Source organism: Mizuhopecten yessoensis, unplaced genomic scaffold (genome assembly GCF_002113885.1).
Source record: "Mizuhopecten yessoensis strain PY_sf001 unplaced genomic scaffold, ASM211388v2 scaffold11173, whole genome shotgun sequence".
Lineage (NCBI taxonomy): Eukaryota > Metazoa > Mollusca > Bivalvia > Pectinida > Pectinidae > Mizuhopecten > Mizuhopecten yessoensis.
The window spans coordinates 700551-724275 of record NW_018408916.1 but is presented as its reverse complement, the minus strand read 5'-3'; the positions used below and the strand labels follow the sequence as shown (position 1 = coordinate 724275).

The 23725-nt window shown below is 34.1% G+C and overlaps 1 protein-coding gene across 1 annotated transcript; it reads left to right on the top strand.

Annotated features, from left to right (window-relative positions):
* Positions 1 to 234: 234 nt before the first annotated feature.
* LOC110467469 lies at positions 235 to 23725 on the top strand. Its single transcript, XM_021524657.1, has 4 exons — positions 235 to 338; positions 18964 to 19111; positions 21497 to 21632; positions 22905 to 23725. The coding sequence occupies exons 1-4, from the start codon at positions 327 to 329 to the stop codon at positions 22945 to 22947; spliced, it is 339 nt and encodes a 112-aa protein (XP_021380332.1). The 5' UTR covers positions 235 to 326; the 3' UTR covers positions 22948 to 23725.

The following is a 23725-nucleotide window of genomic DNA, read 5'->3' as shown; positions in this document are numbered from 1 at the left end:
CCCATTAACCCGAGTTTCCGTCGCCGTAGCGAAATTAGTATTGACATTAAGTGAACGCTCCGGATCGAAATTGTATTTCGGAAATCGTAAATTTTGCCGGAACATTTCCCCGCTCGCTTATACATTCTTGCCCTATGAAGCAGAATCATTCAGGGTTATAGTTTTCCAGTCAAAGGGCTCAATGAGGCCATATATAAGTCACCTCGCATCTCTGGTTCCAACTGGAGTGTGAACAGACGCTCAAAGAGGGAGACCTAAGAACGAGCAACCCCCGACTTTGGATTTTACTACAGTTCCTCTCCAGACAGATCCAGCTAAACACCAAAATGGTTTCTAAGGTAACGCATTATTATTTTGATTGACAAGCTGGCCTTGTTTTATTTTAGTTTTATTTTCTTACTTATTGAATTTCTTAAACATTTATTTTGCTGATTTAATTTTATTAACACTTACGATTTAGGACATACGTTTACCCCTTCCCATTTTACATGTAATGATATATATTTGTAACAGCCAAAATCGACAAAGGTGAATTTATTTCAGACATTATATTCAATATAAACATAGCTAAACTTTTAGATAATGTACTAATCAGTTTTTGATTAATATTTTAACATTGTTAATCTATTGTTGACATTTACCGCTGTCGATCTTGTAGCTACATTTGACACTTAGCTGAGTATGTATGACACTTGTGGTGTCACATTGACGCCCTTTATGTGTGGTGTATGAGACGTCAAACTACATCGCAGCTAACATATTTAAATATACTAATCAATATTAGCAGTCATGAATATGAGCACATTATTATATTACCACGTATTTACTATAGCTCCACAATTACGTGTAGGTTTGCGACGTAACGCTAATACTGTAAGTTCACGTTATTAATTATTTAGCTATAACGCCTTGTTTACAGTCGATATAATCGTACTTAAAAATATAGTTAAAAGTAATTAAACAACCCAAATCTTACTATCATATATATATATATATATATATATATCAAATCTTATAACAAGCCATTTTTGTTATATTTGGCACAATAATCAGCATAAATCATATTCAGGATGCGTTTCAATGGTTTATACAATATTATGTAGGTTAAGATAATACAGCGAGTACCTCGTTTAATGTCAATAGATGTATTACTTTCTTCCATAATCTGTTAGATTTGGATAGACGATGCATTGTTTAAAAAAAATAACAATACTAATTAAGGCAAACATCTCTTCATTTCACACGTATTTTATATCTTATAACAAAGTAACAAACTTTTACTTGTTTGTTTCAATAACACAAGTTTAAACTTTTTTTAACGTCCGAACCAGTTATAACGATAATAAAAATAATTTGCCCACTATATTCATCATCTCAACATTTTGCAAATATAGTTACAAAGACGGATTTAATAATCTTTTTATTTTCAAAATGAATTACAACGGGACTTATAAAAAGCGGAAAACAGTCGATGAAAACTAAGTTAAGCGATATATCCTTTTTCTTAGATTAGTACCTACTCGTAGTAAATTCATGCTCGAAGACATATCTCACGTTATTTGAAAAAAAATAATCACGTTCAAGATAATTTCACAATTTCGAATATCATCACCGCTAATGGAATTTTCTTGTAGAATCCAATCTTAAACAGTGCAACTATCTAATCAGAATATGTAAGTGCTATATAGGCCTAACCGGTACCATTGTACTGTATAGAAAACGTGTTGACCGCCTTTAAATGTTCTTCATCTATAGTTGTAAGTATGACGTCATCTTAATTTGATTTTTAATGATGACATTTAAATAATATCATTATATAATAATATATCCCAATTTTTGATATCTAAAATGTCCAAACGGTTCAAAATTGGAGGGAAATGTTTGCTATAAGAATGAACCTTTATGGGGCGACTGTAGTTGACTTATTTCACGATTAACGTTTTGTCCTTTTGTGTTTTCGTTGAGTTATTTTGTCTTTTTTCTTTACTTTGAATATACTTCTTAATTTTAAGTCGATTTTGAGTTTGTTTTGTCATTTTTGATGACGGCGAGTTTCGTTTTGTTCTTGTATTTTCACTTTCATTTCTTATTTACAGTTGAGTTTATATTATTTTGTATTTGCAGCTGAAGTGTTATTTAGTATTTTACTTTCGAAAAGTTTATCATTCTGATGATGATAAGTAGGTGTTGGTGTTGACCAAGGCCCCAACCCAACATCACATCTATCGACGTAGACTTATTCATCTTTCTCTTTTATCATTGCTGTTAGACGTATTTTCCTGGATTCACATAAGACATCATAACCGATGCCTTAAGTCCTGCTGATTTGATTTAAACATATTTTATTGCAAATAACAGATGTTGCAAACGAATTGGACACAAGTTTTGCCAACTTCTGGAAGTCCTCTTCGACAAAAATTAATTGATTACAATACATATCACGCAATGTTAGAGCTACTTAAATATACATATGACAAGAAAAAATTGTAGGTAAGAGAGGGGACAAAGAAGAGATCGAGATATCTTTCGAAAATAAAAAAAATAAAATTGGACACAGTTAACTTACGTTTTATTGCATAGTATAATTAGTTTTCATCTAGATTGTAAGCCATGTGAGAATTCATTTTCCACGTAGATGGAGCTCACCTTCAGCTTGTCTATTGTCCATTACATCCCGTACCTTGGAGTACCTTTAAGTCCTGCTAGCATCAGTCACTCCTCCGGGTGGTTTTGTTTCGCAGCCATTGTTTTATTAATCTTCATGATAGTTTCTTCCAACTTCCGTTTTGTTCCTTGGTTTTTTGGTCATACTTTATCATCACTGAAAATGAAGGTTAATTGTGTCCTCCCATGTCTATACGGTTGCTTACAATGGTTTCCTACTTACCCTAACACCAGTAACACGGTTTAATTTCCTGTGAAATTGCCTGTCAACATTGCGTAGTATTTGCTGTATAATAATTTCAGTAACCGTGATTAAAACTAGCTAATTTTAGAATGATTACCATCGATATTAGGTATTTGAAAACCATAGAGAATAGCATTTCGTCTGAAATTAGATTAATTACGACTACAAAATGTCACATTCCTCGGAATCGAATTTATAATTTCTAGTCACCGTACCAACGAACATTCACCTCATATACATTGAAACCGCAAGTCATTGTATGAGCACTTACTGAAATATATTATGATTAAGAGGTAAACAATCGTTTTAAGAAATAAAAAATAAAAATAAAAATAAAAAAAATAATAATAACTTATGCACATTTATATAAAATGTCAAAAAATAAAATAGAAAAGTGGCAACAAAACAATTATTATTACTCTAAATAAATTCAACTTTTCTCCCACATGATTTCCAATGTATTTGTATGCACCTAGCATCATCAATGAGACTTTGAATGACGAAATAGCGGTATCGTGCAGCGTAATTCAGTTTTGGTACGTTGCATCTGTTACCACATTAGCAGGTGCAATCATCTGTATGTGATACAAGGTGATAGACTCTACCGGTGGAATTCGTTGTTCCTGAGGTTTACCGTAACCTTAATAGCCCGAGTAATCACTTTCAATTAGGGGCAATGTTCATACCATGTAAATTTTATCCAGTATTTAAATGGAAATTGAACAGGTTTAAATTCTTAAATTTTGAAATTAAGAATAGGTTTTCCGCACCTCCCATTCTATTTCAACAGTAATTATCAACATTTGGACTTCCAGCACTTTTGGCTCCTATCATCACTGATGAGGCATAAAAGGCCGAAATAGCTGTATGGCGCAGTGTAGTTTTTGTAATCTGGTAAACTGTATATATTACCAATATTTTAAAGGAGAAATCACCTGTTTTGAGTGAATCTTGTACTAACCCAAATGTGTTAATTGCTTGTGTTAATATTTGCTTTTTTATACCAGATTGATCATGTGTTCAGACCACAGTCTCACACACGAAAGCTCTAAATTCAATGATCGATAGACCAAAGTGTGTCTTGAAAATTAGTTTATATTTTTCTCAAAAAACATATTTTCACAGTAAGTATTTGTGCTAACCAAAAAACATGCTAATTGTATATAGATGAACAATCTAGCATTGGTCAAGTCTAAATTAACAAAAGATAACGACAACCAATAGCACTTAACGTTGTATGACTTTCATCTACCAGGGAAAGCGATAGTACGCACTTACCTGTCCCGGGACATGTCCTCGTGCGACGAAGAAAACAACGTATTGATTTCCATTACATGGATGATTAAATGGTCTAACTGTTATTTCAATCTTCCACAAGAATGACTGATGACAATCTCCCATCCTACTCAATACAGTCACATTGTGCAATGTTATACAGGGGTAATGTGGCAGTTCTTTTCTGTCTATACCTTCACATTCATGTATTTATTGATTTTTATTGTGTCAATCACCTTGTTTTTGAGTTGGACGTTCTATTTTAGCCGAACGCCTGGTACATGTACTTGCAAGTGCTACTTAGAATACTAAAAGTGCTGATTTCACTGTTGTTTAGAAAACCGCTGGGACTTCACATTTCTAACGCCATGATTGATGTGTTTGAAGGTGCTTGATATTTTTATTTATATGAATTGTAGGAAAGTAACGAATTTGCATGTTAGAATCTTAGTTTTAAGTGATTACTTTGTGTAGTTAGACCGAGTCGAATCGTCAATGACATATGTTCCCTGTCAGTTTCCTGTCGGTGCCTTTAGGTCCCTTTTAATTCCCTTAGTTCAGTACGGTTGTGTTCGTATTAATTAACAGCGCACAGAGAGGCAAAGTAGAACCTATGAACCTTGTATTTGAATCTGACCCGTCCTAAATAATGAATAGATTCTTTCTGGCACTGGAAAGCAAAATACAACCAAAGTGATGGGATTAGGACGTGGATCAAAATGCGTATAAAATGCAATATACATATTGTTATTTCTGATAGTATGCTTTTAAGTCATGTTAATGTATAACAACAATGACAATATATAGATAATGCGTAAATATATCGCAAATCAACGGAAATGACATTTTTTTTAAAGAAATTTGTTTACAAACTGGAAATGTATGTATTGCATAATTCCTAAGGAGAAATACAGAAATAGATAAATATATAGCGTATTTCGGACAGATGAAATAGACATCGTTCTCTTAAAATGTCGTTTATTTTTAGTTGAACCTGACCGTCAAACCAAATAATACGAAATTGATTTCTTTAACCAGTTATTCTGTCTTTGCGTATTGCAGAGTTATCTTCTCTTGGGAGCAGGTATTGATTGTTTCGTCATTGGTCTGTGTGAGAAAATTACGTCGTTTTCACAAAAAATTGATGACGTTACTCTCACAAACAAGTGACGTAATACCTGCTACCAAGAGAAGATAACTCTGCAATACGCAAAGATGGAATAGGATGCATTTACTTATTATTGTGTTCAATATTTTGACTATGTATTTTATACATGGTACATACAAATAAAAAGAATGTTTTTCCCTTTTTTATTTTAATTTCAACGGTTTATTAAGATCAAAAGCGTTAATGAGTTGAATATATATACTGAAAAATTAAACTTGTCAACCCGAACCCTTAATATTCTGACATACCGTCTTATACAACATAAAGGCGAAATAACAAACAATATATATATACCATTTGTGTAATCCTGTCCATTCTAACTTCTAAGTTATGCCACAAAATATGTCGATTGTTTGATTTATAAAAGAATTGTTTCATAAATACATCATCCAATATTTTTGTTTTTTAGAGTAACAATATTCCACAAGACACACGCAAATGATAATGATAAATGTTCGTTCAAAAATGATATTTAAAGCTGACTAGTGCGTTATATATGTGCGATAATGATTAAAGCGTGTTCGAGTTGTACTTCATCATTTAAAGGAATCTCTTCAATTCCCTTAAGCATAAACAAGTGCCCTAAGTAGGTTACACCAGAAGGTTAGATTGAAATGTCATTATTATCCTCCCCGAGATGATGTGGTCATAATGACGACAGCTATGACATTTTGTTTGACACGTTTTATGAGACCCCATACTGCAATAAACATATCGGAAATAAAATTAGCATTGTACTGATACTAACTGAAGTGGCAGTGACGTCTCCAGTGATGCGCCTCACTTATGTGTTACGTACATATTATTTGATGGTATTGCACAAAGAAGGTAAACACAAACTGGTATAACTTCCTGATTCGCGAGGTCTATATTTTGGCGGTAATTCAGAAATAAAAGCTGACCGTTAATTCAAGGATTTTGTCTCTTTTAATACGGTTACGATATATTTTCTGGTTTAACGACTTGGCGGCTGTGCCAATATAATTTCAAATGGCAACATGTTTGTTTTGGTCTCACTTAACTAAATTGAATATAAGAACATTTGTTGATTTGTTGCTTATGTATCTGTATCAAACATTTAAGGAACACTTTTTCATAAAGGAAAACATGTCGATAAATACAGTTATTTTATACAACATATAAACTGACACTTTAAAGTCAAGTAGTCAAAAGGGTAGTGATCAGGTAGTCAAAGGGAAGTGATCAGGTAGTCAAAGGGTAATGATCAGGTGGTCAAAGGGTAGTGATCAGGTAGTCAAAGGGTAGTGATCAGGTAATCAAAGGGTAGTGATCAGGTAGTCAAAGGGTAGTGATTAGGTAGTCAAATTGTAGTGATCAGGTAGTCAAAGGGTAGTGATCAGGTAGTCAAAGGGAAGTGATCAGGGAGTCAAAGGGGAGTGATCAGGTAGTCAAAGGGGTAGTGATCAGGTAGTGAAAGTGGTAGTGATCAGGTAGTCAAAGGGTAGTGATCAGGTAGTCAAAGGGGGAGTGATCAGGTAGTCAAAGTGGTAGTGATCAGGTAGTCAAAGGGTAAGTGATCAGGTAGTCAAAGTGCTAGTGATCAGGTAGTCAAAGGGTAGTGATCAGGTAGTCAAAGGGAAGTGATCAGGTAGTCAAAGGGTAGTGATCAGGTAGTCAAAGGGTAGTGATTAGGTAGTCAAAGGGGTAGTGATCAGGTAGTCAAAGTGCTAGTGATCAGGTAGTCAAAAGGGAAGTGATCAGGTAGTCAAAATGGTAGTAATCAGGTAGTCAAAGGGGTAGTGATTAGATAGTCAAAGTGCTAGTGATCAGGTAGTCAAAGGGTAGTGATCAGGTAGTCAAAGGGTAAGTGATTAGGTAGTCAAAGTGCTAGTGATCAGGTAGTCAAATTGTAGTGATCAGGTAGTCAAAGGGTAGTGATCAGGTGGTCAAAGGGTAGTGATCAGGTAGTCAAAGTGGTAGTGATCAGGTAGTCAAAGGAGTAGTAATTAGGTAGTCAAAGGGTAGTGAGCAGGTAGTCAAAGGGTAGTGATCAGGTAGTCAAAAGGGTAGTGATCAGGTAGTCAAAGGGGTAGTGATCAGGTAGTCAAAGGGTAGTGATCAGGTAGTCAAAGGGAAGTGATCAGGTAGTCAAAGGGTAGTGATCAGGTAGTCAAAGTGGTAGTGATCAGGTAGTCAAAGGGTAGTGATCAGGTAGTCAAAGTGCTAGTGATCAGGTAGTCAAAAGGGTAGTGATCAGTTAATCAAAATGGTAGTGATCAGGTAGTCAAAGTGGTAGTGATCAGGTAGTCAAAAGGGAAGTGATCAGGTAGTCAAAGGGGTAGTAATCAGGTAGTCAAAGGGGTAGTGATTAGGTAGTCAAAGGGGTAGTGATCAGGTTGTCGAAAGGGTAGTGATCAGGTTGTCAAAAGAGTAGTGATCAGGTTGTCGAAAGGGTAAGTGATCAGGTAGTCAAAGGGGTAGTTATCGGGTAATTAAAAGGGTAGTGATCAAATAAATCTTTTCAAGTAATTGATATACGACTAACAGTAGATGACATTATACCCCCCAGTTTACATTATACCCTCCAGTTTACATTGTACCCTCCAGTTTACATTATACCCCCCAGTTTACATTATACCCTCCAGTTTGCATTGTACCCTCCAGTTTACATTTTACCCTCCAGTTTACATTATACCCTCCATTTTACATAATACCCTCCAGTTTACATTATACCCTCCAGTTTACATTATACCCTCCATTTTACATAATACCCTCCAGTTTACATTATACCCTCCAGTTTACATTATACCCCCCAGTTTACATTATACCCTCAAGTTCACATTATACCCCCCATTTTACATTTTACCCTCCAGTTTACATTATACCCTCCAGTTTACATTATACCCTCCAGTTTACATTTTACCCTCCAGTTTACATTATACCCTCCAGTTCACATTATACCCTCCAGTTCACATTATACCTTCCAGTTCACATTATACCCCCCAGTTTACATTATACCCTTCAGTTTACATTTTACCCTCCAGTTTACATTATACCCTCCAGTTTACATTTTACCCAACTCCTCCATTGTTAATGTCTAAACACCCATAAAAAGCCTATATAATGACGTTACATTAAAAAATACCTAGCGGGGCTGTAATTTGCCGCTGATTTCCTTTGTTCCGATTGTAATGTCACAACGGTATGATAAACAGGATTTTACATTCGTTTCCAATTCATATGAAAGTTATGCAAAACAAGATTTTGAATTATAGCTTTGTAGGTGATTGCTAGATATTCTGATATTCATATGCATACAAGTGAGATTTGTTATTTCTAGCATCATCAACTGTGTTAAGAAAATGGATTGTATGATGCAATTATAAGGGCCAGACTAAAATAGGACTGATAAACTATTCGCGATTAGTTACAGTTGCATTTGTGTTTCTTCAAATTTAGCTGAAATTGATTTAAGAAAGTGTTTCTGCTTCAACAGTCTCGTAAGGGTATTTCAAAAAATTCTGTATGTTATGTATTATTGGTTGGTATCTGGAAACAAATGTAAATGACAATACATATCGTCTTCATATGCAAACGGAGACACATGAATCATAGCTACAACAAAAGTATGTTCGATTCATATCTGAAATTGTATCACAAATAACAACTCTATTCAATGATTCACTTTCAATATGTTATGTACCGTATATAGGTATCCGCTTTTAGAAAGTATGATTGATACTTACATAAAATATTTCTTTTTACAGGAAGAGAAATGAATAAAGGTCGCTTTGAAAAGCAGTAACCTTTTATATGAAAATTTGATAAATCACTCTGTGTTTATAAAAAAACTGCAGTAAGCGTCATTGTCACAGAAAAGATGCTATTTCAAGTTCATGAAATTTAACAAGTCGATATAAATGCCATTTGCACGTAGCGTATAATCATCTGAAATGATTCTCTTGTGACAAGTATTGCCACTTTTAACATAAAGGGCTCCTGTTGAGATATTTACCGATCCGCTATTGCTTTGAATGGATTTTTTACTCGTTTTATCCAATCCTTTTGGTATACAAAAAGAAAAGACATTATATAAAATGTCAATGTCAATTATTACGCGTTAAGGAGGGTCATTATTAAAATAAAAAGCATATACGCATATTGCAACCAGGCAGTTACCGTAGTTTAGAAAGGAAGGATACTTAAATGCTTTATATTTGGAAATGTAAGCCACAATTAAAATCTTCAATGAAAAAGAGCGAACCTATCATAAAGGGAACTTTAAGCACAAAACTGACTATGCATAGTGTTGCTATTACAGAGGGCAACATTAACACCGGGCGAACACAGATTTTTCTGGTGAATGGTGATTATTTCACTCGGCGAACGTTAAACGGCATAGGGTATTTACTATCCTCTGCATATCGGCTTTACTTGATAAACCATTTGCAAATATCTGTTTTAGAGTCCAAATTATACAAAGCATGAACATTTGGTGTCACATATATGAAAATATTGTGTTGTAGTATACACCAATAAGTAGTTTGGTACAACCCATTTTATATACTTGTTTGTATGCAAACTACATAAACCTATCTATGCTTTATTAGTACAACAATATATATGTTAATTTAGAAAGAGTAGAAATGACAGTTCTAATGTACACATTAATATACTTTTGTACATAGATAACCAGTAACTATAAGACCGTTCTTATTACATAACTTTTATGATAAAACGTGTAAGGTGACTTTAACTCTAAAACCTAAATACTAGTTATGTTTTCATTTCTTTTAGTTTACAAGGATAATATTGAATTTGCACAAATACTTGGTAAGTAATTGATAAAAATAATGTGAATTGTTTTGTGTAGAAATCCCATTTATTTTTAAAGAGAGTGAATATGCACAACAGAGAGCTAAATCATTGCACTTGACACCTTAAATTATATCGTCATTGTAACTAAGTCACCTTTATTGGAATATCCCCCTGATATTTTGAATAAGGAGCGCAATAAGAGATAAGATGAGAAAAAATATACAACATAACGAAAACACGTTAAGTACTCAAAACTTAAGGGTTAGGAATGACTGATAGTCCATAATGGAATTGAATATTGAATACCCCAAGGTTTCATAACGACTCCGGTCTAAAGGGGATTAAGTTTTATTCAGGTTTATATTAGCCAACACATTGTCTCTGTGATAGTTTATAGTTGTATCTGACTTTGACAGCTATATGACATTCTCAATGACGAACTAACTTTACCTTTCAATCCAATTTGGTTTGAAATAACCTTGACAAATAAGTTTACGGCGTACAACGTAGTGCTGTTTAACGCTTTTCCAATCCGATACTAGCCAATTTACACAGACTTGATTTCTCGATAATATGTATTGCACAGACATACATTCTAGACAAAATCTATTGAAATTTATTTTTACAGCAATTACCACTGACAATGTATACATGTTAACATATTTCTTCATTAACAGCGACTAAAATGCCCAATGACTAATGTCGTACCCAAATGGATGTAGGCGAAATTTTAAATATCATTTTATATAAATTAGTTTTTTTTAGCTTATCTTCGCAATCCAGTTTTAACTACTAAATGTCTTTTTGGTTTATTTTTATGATATTCACAAAGTACCTGCAAGTATAAGGTTGTCCTATTCGTCCGCAAATGAGGCATATATTGATGTAATGAAGTCGTTTTGATATGAGTAAGGCCCACACACATGTACTTTTTACATACAGTAAGTATATGCAACTTTTATCAGACAAGTAAATTAAATATTAATGAAATCAATATTTTTTTCCAAATACGTATATTTTGGATGGTTTATATAATGATGACGATGTTTAATCAACTTCGACAAATATATATAGTACACAGTGAACTTCAAAGGTACACGTTTCTCTTACCAGCTTAATACCGTATTCAATACCACTAACTTCTTTTGAATATAATACCTCAAATGAAAAAAAAAATACCGAAACATTTAGGGAGAAGTATTCTAAAATTACAAAAAGGAAACGAGGGTCGAAAATTGCTTAAAAAGAGTTCGTAGGCAAAAAGATAATTTTTCATTTTGAAATATGAAAACTAACACTACTTTTCAGTCGTACGGATGTGTTTGTGAAGCTTTTCATGACAGCACCATAACACTCCTCTCACCCGATGTGACAGCTAACGGCAGGTGGCCACGCTTTTATCCTACCACTACGCATGCCTCAAAAATTACGTTAACGTCACAAATTTATGGAGAACTGTACGTAACTAAGCAGCGCATTCGTGGAAATAAGCATGGTGCAAATAAACGTAAATTTCTGTAATTAACCGTTAAACCAAGCGGTTGTTAGATACCAATTCATATTAACCAAAGTTTAATGGGGGTTTTAATGTAAGATTGCAAAAGGTATTTTTTTCACATTTTCCCGATGACGCAATCGTTTTATATTCTATGAAGTATATATTTTTTTATTTATTTTTTAGGTTTCATAACTATTTAAATATAATTTATCCAAGTGCTTATAGAAAAACGGGATAAAGCGTGTAAGGCTTCATACATTCAGGTGAAGAATAAGGATAATAATTATGTTATTTCGCTTACCCGGGATTTATTGTAACACCAGGAGAGATTTAGTTCGCTTGGAATATTACAAAATGATGATTTAGCAACAGTTAGCCGATGTTTTACGTCACCGTTAGGAATTTGAGAACTATGACAATAGATTAGATTGATTACAGATGCTATCTCCAAGCTGCTGTTATTCGTGTACATTTAGCTACGTAAGATATGATACTATAGGATCATATATTGAAAGTCGAGAAAATGTTGCATAACTTATTTTGCTTTGTCACGTTTGAAGAATACTTAACATCCACAGTGTCTTTTTTGTTTGGTTGTTGATTATTTTCCTTTTTAAGTTTTTCGTTTTGATTTAAATTTTATTATTTTTACTTCGTATAAATGTATTTATTATTCATTTTATCCTATTGTCAGTACTTTTACGGGTTAAAGGCTTCGTTAACGCTATCCTCACCCCCTCAACCCGCCCCCACCCTTTTACGTAAAACAATCCCTAGAAATACAAAAGGTGAAACATGTATATTATCATACTATATCTTGTTAACATATGTACAGTGTAATAGTTGACATTCCATGTTACACTATTCGTTCCTTGCTCTCAGTTCTAAACACAATAATTTAATACACACATTTTAATTATCGAGTTTTGTGTCTTATTTTGTATTAGCGTTGATTATTTCAAATTGATAAAAGATATTTTTGATTTTTAACAAGTTTTTCTCAATAAAATCTTATCGGAAAAACAAGTGAAATACAACTAAAACAGAGTATAACGGGGAACATATCGCTTTGAATGTTCTTACTTTTAAGCGTTCTTGCTATCATAGAAGTCTTTTGTTTTAGGATCCCCTATTTTTAAAGGGGAAAACTAAAATAAAACAAATGAAGAGCTATGAGACATGACGATACTAATACATCAAAATACGTCATTCAATGGGTTGAGTAGCAATAGAAATGTTTACAGACCTGACCTGCCATTTTCATATAAGATTTATTTATGCGCCCCGTACCTATTATTTGATCTCAAGAACTATTCGCGGTGTAGTATTGCTATTGCACTGGGAATGGAGCCGCTCCTTCATCTAGTTACCGTTTATTGGCATTTGACATTACTGTCACGAATAGAAAATAATTTTGTGAAATACTGGATATTTGACTCGTGATAAGTCATAATATTATATCAAAACCTTGTAGAATGAGTCTCTTGTGTGCCTTTATCCGTTGTCCCCTCAGATCATCCATACATTCGCGATGCTAATTTACGTCATTAAAATGTAATTATATTACCGGAGGTCTCAGTGAAGACAGCATCATAGGGACAGATTTCCCCAAAGTGATCAGATACCTTGATATGTTGGAATATTTCTTATGATTTTAAATGACTTCCCACCTCATGGTATGATAAGACCGCTGTTGCACTCGCCAAGGAAACAACATCTTACGTCTGTCTAGTCAGTGAGCATTCTTCGGTAAAAGGTAAGAATTCATCATCTCCTGACATCTATAATGAATTTGAAGCCTGACATATTGTTCGTTTAAAATGCATTTTTTTCCATACGTTAGCTGGATTAAGGTTTTAAAACATATGTTTTACAGTAGTAACACAAATTAATGTCTAAACTTAAGGCAACTGTTTTAGAGAAGATGAACTGAGGGACGATTCGTAAATGGCTTAACGATCATTAGGAGTTCTAGTAAATTTCTGCAACAAGGTTATTTGAATGTCGAGAAGTACATTTAAATCTCTTTGAAATTTAAATGTTTTATACAGTAAGGATTATGGTAATTCGCTGAGGCATAACAAGATTTCAGTCCGAACAAATTCCAAGTGATATGATTTTTCAAAACGCGTCTGAAAAAGAAACCATTACATCATTGACAAACTTTACCAAACATGTAGACATATCGAAATCTTTCCTATAAAAAAATCATTAGAACTCATATCTTATTAAATTGATAATATATTTTTGAACCAATATTTTTAGATTTACATTGAGCATAAACAAATGGGTAGCTTCAGCTTCAACATTTGGTCCTACATACCATATACGATTTGTGATATAAATAATTATGTACTTCTGTAACTTTCTGACGTTTATTTCTGTTTTACATAATATTGGCGAACTGATTGAAATATAAATTGTTCGTTCGTATTAGCTCGATCTCATTTTTTAAGATGTTTATTTTAAAAACGTCCCGAAGGCCCCCCGTAAAATACATTTTGAAAAGGCCACTTTGTAGATTTTGTCTTTTCAATATTTTCAAACAATTATTTTTCCGATGTCAATAAACCGCTCTCATTGCATGTTTATAGTGGTTATAATTCGATATCCGTGTAGGCCTCATTGATATCATGTTTATTGATACTGCCGTCGCTTGATTCCACCAAAATGGCCAAATCACGTCGTAAGTGAATAATTAGCGTATACAATGTACGATAACGAAACATTAAAGGACCCTTAATCCTATAGGTTGGTCGATAAAAAATAAACTGTGATTTTGTGTAATGTAAATGGGATATGTAGTTCATAAACGAATCTCTCTCTAGTCGATAACAAATATTCCACGGAATGGCGTACGGTCGGACCAAAATATTAATCACAAGCGCTTTTATGCATTTTATAGCTATGTCTTGGAAATTATTTCAAAATGATCATTGAATGTTTTTACTTAAAACTGAAACTTATGGTTACAATTCCAATTCGTATTCCCCTTATCAATAGTGTGATTACAGTAGTATTGTCTTAAACAATAGTATACAGTTATGTGTACATGTATGACATAGAGATTTTTTTCTGAAGCTGAAATTAAGAATATGTCCGTACGATTGAGACAACACATTGTATTTAGAAACTGAAATGTATTCTGACATTTGAGAAGACTTGGGTGGTCCAAAAAGTTGATTGAATAATTTAAAGGTCTGGATTCATTGACTCAAGGCGCCATTAGGCGTTATATGAGAGTGGAATTGATATACCTTTCCGTTTACTTTTATCTGGCATATTGGAGACATTTCGGCCAGTCATAGCAATTAGCAATATTGAATTCCGATACATGACTACCAACATCGAATGTCATTATTGTTGTGTTTCAGTTTTATGTGTGTATCATATCATACACATTTGCTCGTAATCTTTCCCAGACACAATTGTACATCAAAATGTCGTTAACCGAAGAAATGGGTAAAATGAAATGACGGGTGAGCATAATATACACTATCAAAATATATAAACGCACACATGACGTTAGTCTTAAACATGAAATGCTTGTAACTATGTGATAGACGATTCGGGTTCATCACAATAAAAGAGTATGATGCGTATCTACGATGCGTAGGTAAAATGTATAAAACAAATGTTTCCTTGATCTATATTATTTTTCATATCTCTTTCTTGTTTTTAAATGGCTAAAGATTAGCATGTTTGCTGCAAATCGTGTTAGTAACTCCATACTTTGCATCTTCTATAGATAACACACACATATATATATACGTACGCCATGCGACAATACTACGCGGGAGTTGTACCCCTCTCTGAGTTAATATACAACAATACACAATATGTATTTGTAACATGCATATGATTCAAATGGTTGCTTACAGATATATATACATTTATGTATATTTTGTAAGTTACACGTATTCAGGTTATGTCCATTACTACACATTCTATTTCTTTAACTTGTATATCGACTTAAGTAACAGACATCTTGATCTATTGATTGCTTACCTAAATATAAACGTTTGCTAATTACTTGATAAATCATAAACTTGGCCGAACAAATTGTCACTAAGCGTCAATCTGATTTTCTTAAGACTTGGTATCAACTTTACAGTATATGCTGTGATATAAACACATCAGCATTGACGGAGATTGTCTCTTGTTTAGCGAGAGCAATGTAAATTGATATTCACAGAAGGAAAAGTCCGTTGGTTTCTTTTCAGTTCTCAGCTCGGCAAGGATGGTATATATATATATGGATGTTTGAGGCTATATGAAGTTATCCTTTGGCCATCGTTCTTAAATATATAAGGTTTATGCCAAGTTTTGTATAGTCTATCGTTCTCTCTCCTTCTGTTTCAATTTCGTTATAAAACGCAAAAAACGGGCATATTATTTTGCATTGTACATGTATTATGCTGAAAAAGACACTTCACTCCATATCGAAAACTGGTTGAAACTTATCAAATCATCTTGTAGTCAAGACTCGTACAATGGAGTTAAAGACAAGAATACGAAAGATTCACATATTTGTATTCACAGAATTACTAAATTCTGAAGCCTTTTAACAATGTATCGTTTGTTCAACGATAAATACTGATTTTTTGCATCATTTGTTAAGGGTAAAAATTAACATTCAATGCTAAATTCTTAGTAAGTGTCAACGACGTGCTCGTCTTGTATTGGATAAAATGGCAAACTGCTGTCTCTCCCCTAGAAACCATCACCACCTGACGTAATTAATGAAGGAAATCAAATCAAGTGGATCAACCTTTCCGCATACTATCTATTGTATTGGGTCGTCTTTGTTTAGTCTAGAACGCCACGCAGTTTCCTAGCAATACATCTTAGATTAATTGTGTTAGGTCGGTCTCGAGTTCGCCTCCACGGCTATCTGTAGTGTATTTGTTATGTGTCAGCAATGTCATGCTTATGTAAATGACCATTCTGTTACTAAGAGTCCAGTGATTCCTGAAACGTCATAATCAAAGATACATGTAATAGTAGAAATACCAATTCGGTGTGAACGATATATGGTATGTCTAATAATAATATTTTATACATCATATTTTGTCTTCACAATTTTTATCCGGGCACTGTTCACAAATACATTTGACATTTCTATGGTAAACAAATAGGAATTGAATTTCGTATTTTTTTTATTTATTTTTATGCCGGTATGAACACAAATCGGTTACATCCATACCGCATGAAGCTCGTTAGGGCTTTATGTTTAATTGCATTGCATCATATTTACATTGCATCATATGTAAGATGAACGTAAAAGACTCACGTGATGGCACCTATACAATTTGGTAGTAAATACAATATGTCATCATATAGCTATTTCAACCATTAAGATACCATGGTAGTATATATTGGGAGAACGATGGAAAACTTTTATTTGAATCAGATTGGCGTGGTTCAACCACCTGATTTATTGATGTTACAACAAACACATTTTCAAGGCCATTTAAATATTTTTGTTGTTAAGTAATTTTGCTAGGACGCGATCACTGTTGGATACACTGCTTCAAGTGTCTATAATCACTCTAGCACAACTGAATCATAGGCCTAATTAAACTTCTCTCTTATTTATTCTAAGAATCAATAGCATATTTAGATGAAACCGACGCATGCATCTGTTCATCGAGATCATCGAGTTCAATATGGATTCATGTTGGTATCAAAACAGTGTGACTGTCATCAATAATTTTATACATTACCATTATTTATCGTTGTAACAACATGTCATTGGCATTTGGGAGGCATTTAGAGTTCTGGTTGTTAACTCCGTGAAGACGGTAGACATGGCACCCTCCGTTTGCTTTTCCGTAAGTAGACACTGTTATAGTAATTGATTTAGTTAAAAAATATGTAAATATTAGCAAATGTATGTTAATATAACAGGCATTTGTGTAAAACTTGTGAATATTCATCTAGAAAGAAATAATGGGAAGTATACGCTTTTTATTTACTCTGTTAGGTCTTTTAATTAATTACAGTTATTGCCGTAACTTAACCAAACGTAGGCATTTTGTTACTTAAGGCATTGCACAGGTTTGTCTTTCATTTATTGTGTTTAAGATCAGACATGTTTGAAATTGTCTGGAGTATATTTATGAAAAATATATCTGTAACGATTGTATTATGATAAAATTAGTACGGGACATTTTTTAAAACGTAGCAAAAGTCCTTCTAAAATTCATAAAAGATTCATAAAAAAAATCGAATAATGTACTTCGACAAAGAGTTGCTGTTGATAAGGCATGGACTTTGAGTCGGTTGTAAATTGTCGTGGGGAATATTGTCATGAAGATGATTCCCGCGCCTTGACAACCATTTCCCCCTAACAATCAGGCCATATAAGGATACCACGTGTCATAGTCACCCATTTATCCTTGTTCAAACTACGGTTCGCCATTATCCGCGAGCAATGGTTGATTACCAAGATCTTTTGCAATTTGATTATCCTCAAAAGTGCCACACAGGATCATACTATATCCTTATCGACCGATCAAATATTTGGTGTTCCTGCGGAGCTGTTCTCTGTTTTCTTAGCGTAATAGTTTGTCTCGTCTGAATCCTTCACCGCTGTTCTATGTACATTTTGTGGTTAGTGGAAGCACTTTTGTTGGCAGGCATTATATAGCGTCAATGCTTGTTCTTGCATGATATGCCACGAGTTGTTGACTCACCATGTTAAACCTTCTATATCAAAAGTGTTTGTTTGTCATTGATTAGTCAGGATAGTCGACTAACGTTTATTTTATCAATGAAACAGATCATTATATAAACTATTTGCTGACTTGATGATGCGAGACCATCTATGTCATTGAGCAAATGTGGGACAGATATAGATCCTTATCTACAACAAGAGTCCTCCCTTCCTCGTCCACCGATACTTCTTAGCAACTCGAAAGATACTCTCAGACCATTAGCCTGCGGAGAGATTACCTCTGGAAACACACAGATAAGGGTCTAAGGAGTACTCTGTGTGAAAGTGATACCATCACACATATATGGCCATTACCATTTAAGCTCCCTTGCCAAGCCGAAAATATATGTATTGATATTTCAGTCAATCGATATTAACAAAGATTGAAATTTAAGAAAATATCTTGTAACACAATTCTAACTAGAAAACATACTGTCGAAGATGATAGGAATATTAAAAGCATTCGTCCTATAGGACAGGTACAAATATATCGCACAAAATCCTATATATGTTACAAATGTATCCTAATGTCGGTTTACTTTTAAAAGACTGGTGTTATGCTTATCTGTTGTTTAAGCATTGTATTGGTAGATAATTTACTTCCTTAACTGTTACAGGCGATGAAACTAGCAGAAATTATAACAGTGCTGTGTGTAGTGTTCTTTGTCACATTGACCGTCGGTGACGGAGCACCACAATGGCGACCACAGGGTCGTTTTGGCAAAAGAGGGGACCAGAGACAATATCCACTTTCATGGCAGCCAGGTAAGATTTGAAAACCATGTAATATTACACATGACCCAACGATAGAAAAATGTAACAAAGTTTACCTTACTATAAATCTCCACGAATTAGCACACATTGAGCTGCTTTTCTCAGTAGATTATTTTGGTTTCTAATACACATTGGATATTGATATCTAAATTATTCAACAAAGGTTTCGCATTTTATAATCAGATCTTACATATGTTTACAAAGTAAACTTTTTGTGGTCTGAAAGGGAAGCGTTTACGGTTGAAACAGAATTTATCTATTATATAGTGATATTTGACTAATGTTCGCTCGGCATATTCGTTAAGTTAAAACTGTATATGCAAGGTAATAGTCGCAGGCAGATGACCTGTTCGAGTAAAAAGGGATATTCGAAACATCAGATTCGACTCAATTAGGCTAAACTGTTTATTACATATGTATTTTATGTTAAGTTTCATTCAATTGGATTGCAATATATCTTGCATATCTATTTAGATATCTGGAAACAATATCACTAACATGAACACGTAATACTATGCATACAGACCCGTACACGTCCGTTGTTGGAGGGACGTCTACACAAGTTGTATGGAAACGTTACCAAAGTGCAACGGAAATGCAACACAAGAGCGCTATAGGCGTCTGCTTTTGATAACCGGAAGTGGGACGGGAATATCCCCTGACATTTGACCCCATATCAATCCGCCATCACATATTAAAATCTATTAAAACTATACGTTTTTCTAAAGTTCAACATCTGTAGATTTCTGTCAATATAAAATATGTCAAGAACGACATATTTGAATGACTCAGGGCACTGTATACATTTTAGGTAGGAATTACAATCGTATGAAACACTTGCTGATTGGCTGATTCAGTTGTGCGAGTCCTTCAAAGACTGGCTCGTTTGAGAAAAAATAATTCTGATTTTACAAATAAAAGGTGAAAAGCAAGTGTACTCTTAAACGAAACGAGTATAACCAAACCGCACAGAAATAATAACATGTATAAATCGACCTATACTTTACTATGAAGCATTGTGCACAGGCAATTGATTTATGCATAGTTTATATGTTCATCGAAATAAAATTTACATAAATTGGCTTTAGTGATTTTTAAAATAAAACAATACCTATATTGAACAGTTTATATAAATCACACCTATTGTCCAGTTACTGGCCGTATCGGTTGACTGCATTGGCTTTTTACAGTCAACACTTTATAGATTGTTGTGACATCATGCCTACCAGTAGTATAAAAAAAATACCGCTTTGTCACATCGTCATGGAGTGCAATCACCTGTATGATCCTATAGTCTTTAAATCATACCATTCTAGGCAAGTTCATTATCCTTCAAATCGGTTATGTAAAATGGCGTAACTTGCCGAAACAATTGAGCTTTTTGCTCCGCGCATCAGACGTACCCGATTTGTGAGAGAGTGAGCTTCCCTATAACGGTCTAGTTTCAAGACCCTGTTTTATGGGAAAGAGAGTGCCATCAAAGACAGATTACCAGAGTTATATAGCCCGGGTGGTAAACGGATCTCGTGTATACATGTATGTGAATATTGTATTAATGTCTATGCTAGAGTAGGTAATCAATGTAAGGATAAATGTGAACCCATCTTAATTCTATCGTGAGGATGATACTATAAATGTTCTACACAAATTCGTCTAATCGTTATTCTTTAACTTGTAGCATAGGTTGAGGTAAGTTCTAGACCCTGTGGAACCGGTTGCGATATCAATAAATGTGCTGATATAGCGAAAACCTCACACGACGTCTAGTCGATCAATACCCCACCCCTATTAAATGGAAGCGGTTGCTAGGAGATGTATACGCTGAAACATCTGCAACGTCGATAGGTACCCCCTACCTAAGGGCGTGCCATTAGGGGTGCCAATGGGTGCTATAGGATTATATTGGATTTTGCATTCTATGTCCCTGTGCCATGCCAAAAGCGGTACTAATTAATTTACCAGCAACAGTTTGACCACGGCCTTACTTTTAATTACATTCTAACAAGTAACTCTGACATTTACCATCGACGTGATCTGGTATGTGTAATGTTTACCGTTTACTTTTGTATTAGTTTGATAATATATTTAACACCGTTTCGTTTCGCATAAATTGGTAATTCGTAACATTTTAAACCGAACGCTCGACAGGCGTTTTTAGTTGAAAGCTGTTGACGTAAATGCTAAGCACGCGTTACAGAAAAACTGCTCTCAGAATGGAACAGAAAAATGAGTACTTGTCTGTTATTACGTGTTTATTAGAAAATATAAAAATAGTGCATGTAATCCATATCCAGCTTATTAGATAAGAAAGCTTTACTGTAGGTTAAAAATGCATTCAAGAGATTTTAATTTGATCTTTTCACTTATTTTTTACAGACTCTGAAAGTGATATAGATGTATACCCTGTAGTAGAACGCAGATCAGATACAGAATCAGACAGCGAGAAGACTTTAAAACTGCTTGAAAAATTATGTGTAGAGAGCAGCTTACCCGGTCTGTTTAGATGCTACAGGTAAGCATTTACATGTGATATTGCGTATACGATCTCTTAAGATAGTACAGGTTAATATACTTCACATTGGCTTAAATATATAAATTAATTATTTGACAATCAACTATGCACGTGCCATGTCCCTCGAAACACCTTTGCCGTGTATGACAAATGCAAACAAATGAGCCGTTCACCGTCTGTGACTTGTCCTAGATCAGTGAGTATTATCGAGGAAGGTTCACGCGTGCATGTACATTTCTAATCGTTTCGACAAACATTTACGTCGAATTAAAGACCATTACCATTGGCTGCAGCAACGAAAATTTATAATAGCAGCTGTGCACTATTTTTCGGTAAAATACACACACGAGGAATCATATATCATATTGCACACGAAATAAAGTGTCTAAATTCAACAGTAGGATGATATGTGTCGCATAGACACCGATGTTAATACAACGTAATTTCTGGTGGAACAGATATATCAGCTATATGTGTATATATTGTAGCTGAACATATTACTCGGGATACGAAAATGTTGGGAAAATAATTAAATTTCCGAACCGGCTGCCTTTGTTAATTACTTTTCCAAAGATTTTCTCACCCCTTTCATAAAATTCATAATACATTATACACCTGTATTAATTATTCTATGTCCAGTCAGTAATCACGTGCTTATATCTTAGAAACCGATGATAAAATCACACTAGGGGCTACCGACTATCTTCTTTTAGTATACAATCCTCCGCTTACCTCGTTAACGGATCCGGAATACTATGCTTTGTTACTGCCACTAAACCATTTCAGTGGTTTCAAAAGCATGCTCTTCGAATATTTATCCATAAAAAACGAAGAGGGTCTGTAACGCGTTGTAACAATTGCAGAGTCAAGAGACTTTCAATTGTGTCAGTGCGTCATAATCAACAAGTGTCCATAAGAAGATAACTCTTACACTTCTATCCTTTGTGGATATAACGTGGAATTGTCAAACATTGATAAACTCGCAAATAATTTAGTTATTTTGAGATATCTTATTACACTTTAAATGCAAACTTTTGCTTTGGAAACATTAAATCCTCCTCATTTGTTTTCTAAGATAACCCCAATTGTACAAACATATATCAGAAATGAACACCTCAATACCAATCACATTAAAAAAACAAAAATAAACCGCGTGAAAATTGTCATGTCTGCATTTTATTTGTTAAACTTTTTAATCCAATAGCTCTTGGGTATATATTTATACTATATATACATTCTCTTCTAACAAATAACTACTTTTTCTCATTTCAGAAGAAAAAGGTCAGCGGCGGTGGGGGAGCACGATCGTTCGTAATAGAGAAAAACGTACCTTAAAGATCTGTACAAAGTATCAACGTCACAATGTGGTTAATAAATGCCTGGGAAACTAGAATTATAAAATCACACTGGAGGCTACCGAATTTATACCTGCGCCAGACGATAGAGCGTGAGCGATATTAAGATTACCCAACAGAGGGGTTGTTTTGATACTTTATTATGTTGGACACAATTTAAAAAACATCAATAATGACGAAATAATAAAACTTTTAATGAAATTAGAAACGACGTCATTATCAATTAATTGTGAGGATTATGAGTCGACAGCCTCCAGCCAACTCTTGTGTGTAACTCAATCAGGTGCACAGTTTACCTCATTAAGGACTATTAACTTTCGAGCTTGCGATCATTGGTCATCCCATGAAATAACAAATGCATTACTGGATATCAAATTCACACTGTGGAAATTGAGTTGGCCAACAACAATAACACTGTGTCTCACGAAAAGGTAATTATTTTAGGCTGTGTTATTACGTAAATGTGGCTAACTATCTGGTTTAAATATCACTGTTGTTACCTACCAAAGGAATCTCGACATTTTAATGCTTGAGTTTTTCAGTTGAACTCTCAGAAAAACAAATATTGGATTATTTTGGAAAAAAAATATAATCAATTTAAAAACAAAATAAAAAATATTGGAAAATATTTTTGTACACATGTCTCTGAAATTGTTTCTCTTCACTTATCGTTGATTTTGATCAATGAGTCACTATAATATTTTCAGAATCATGGATGTCTAACTAATAAAAGCATTC

Bases quoted from the DNA above. Each gene is read 5' to 3' on its own strand.
- LOC110467469 (XM_021524657.1), top strand. The intron at 19,112-21,496 runs GTAAGATTTGAA...TATTTTTTACAG, and splicing joins TCCACTTTCATGGCAGCCAG to ACTCTGAAAGTGATATAGAT. The intron at 21,633-22,904 runs GTAAGCATTTAC...TTCTCATTTCAG, and splicing joins GGTCTGTTTAGATGCTACAG to AAGAAAAAGGTCAGCGGCGG.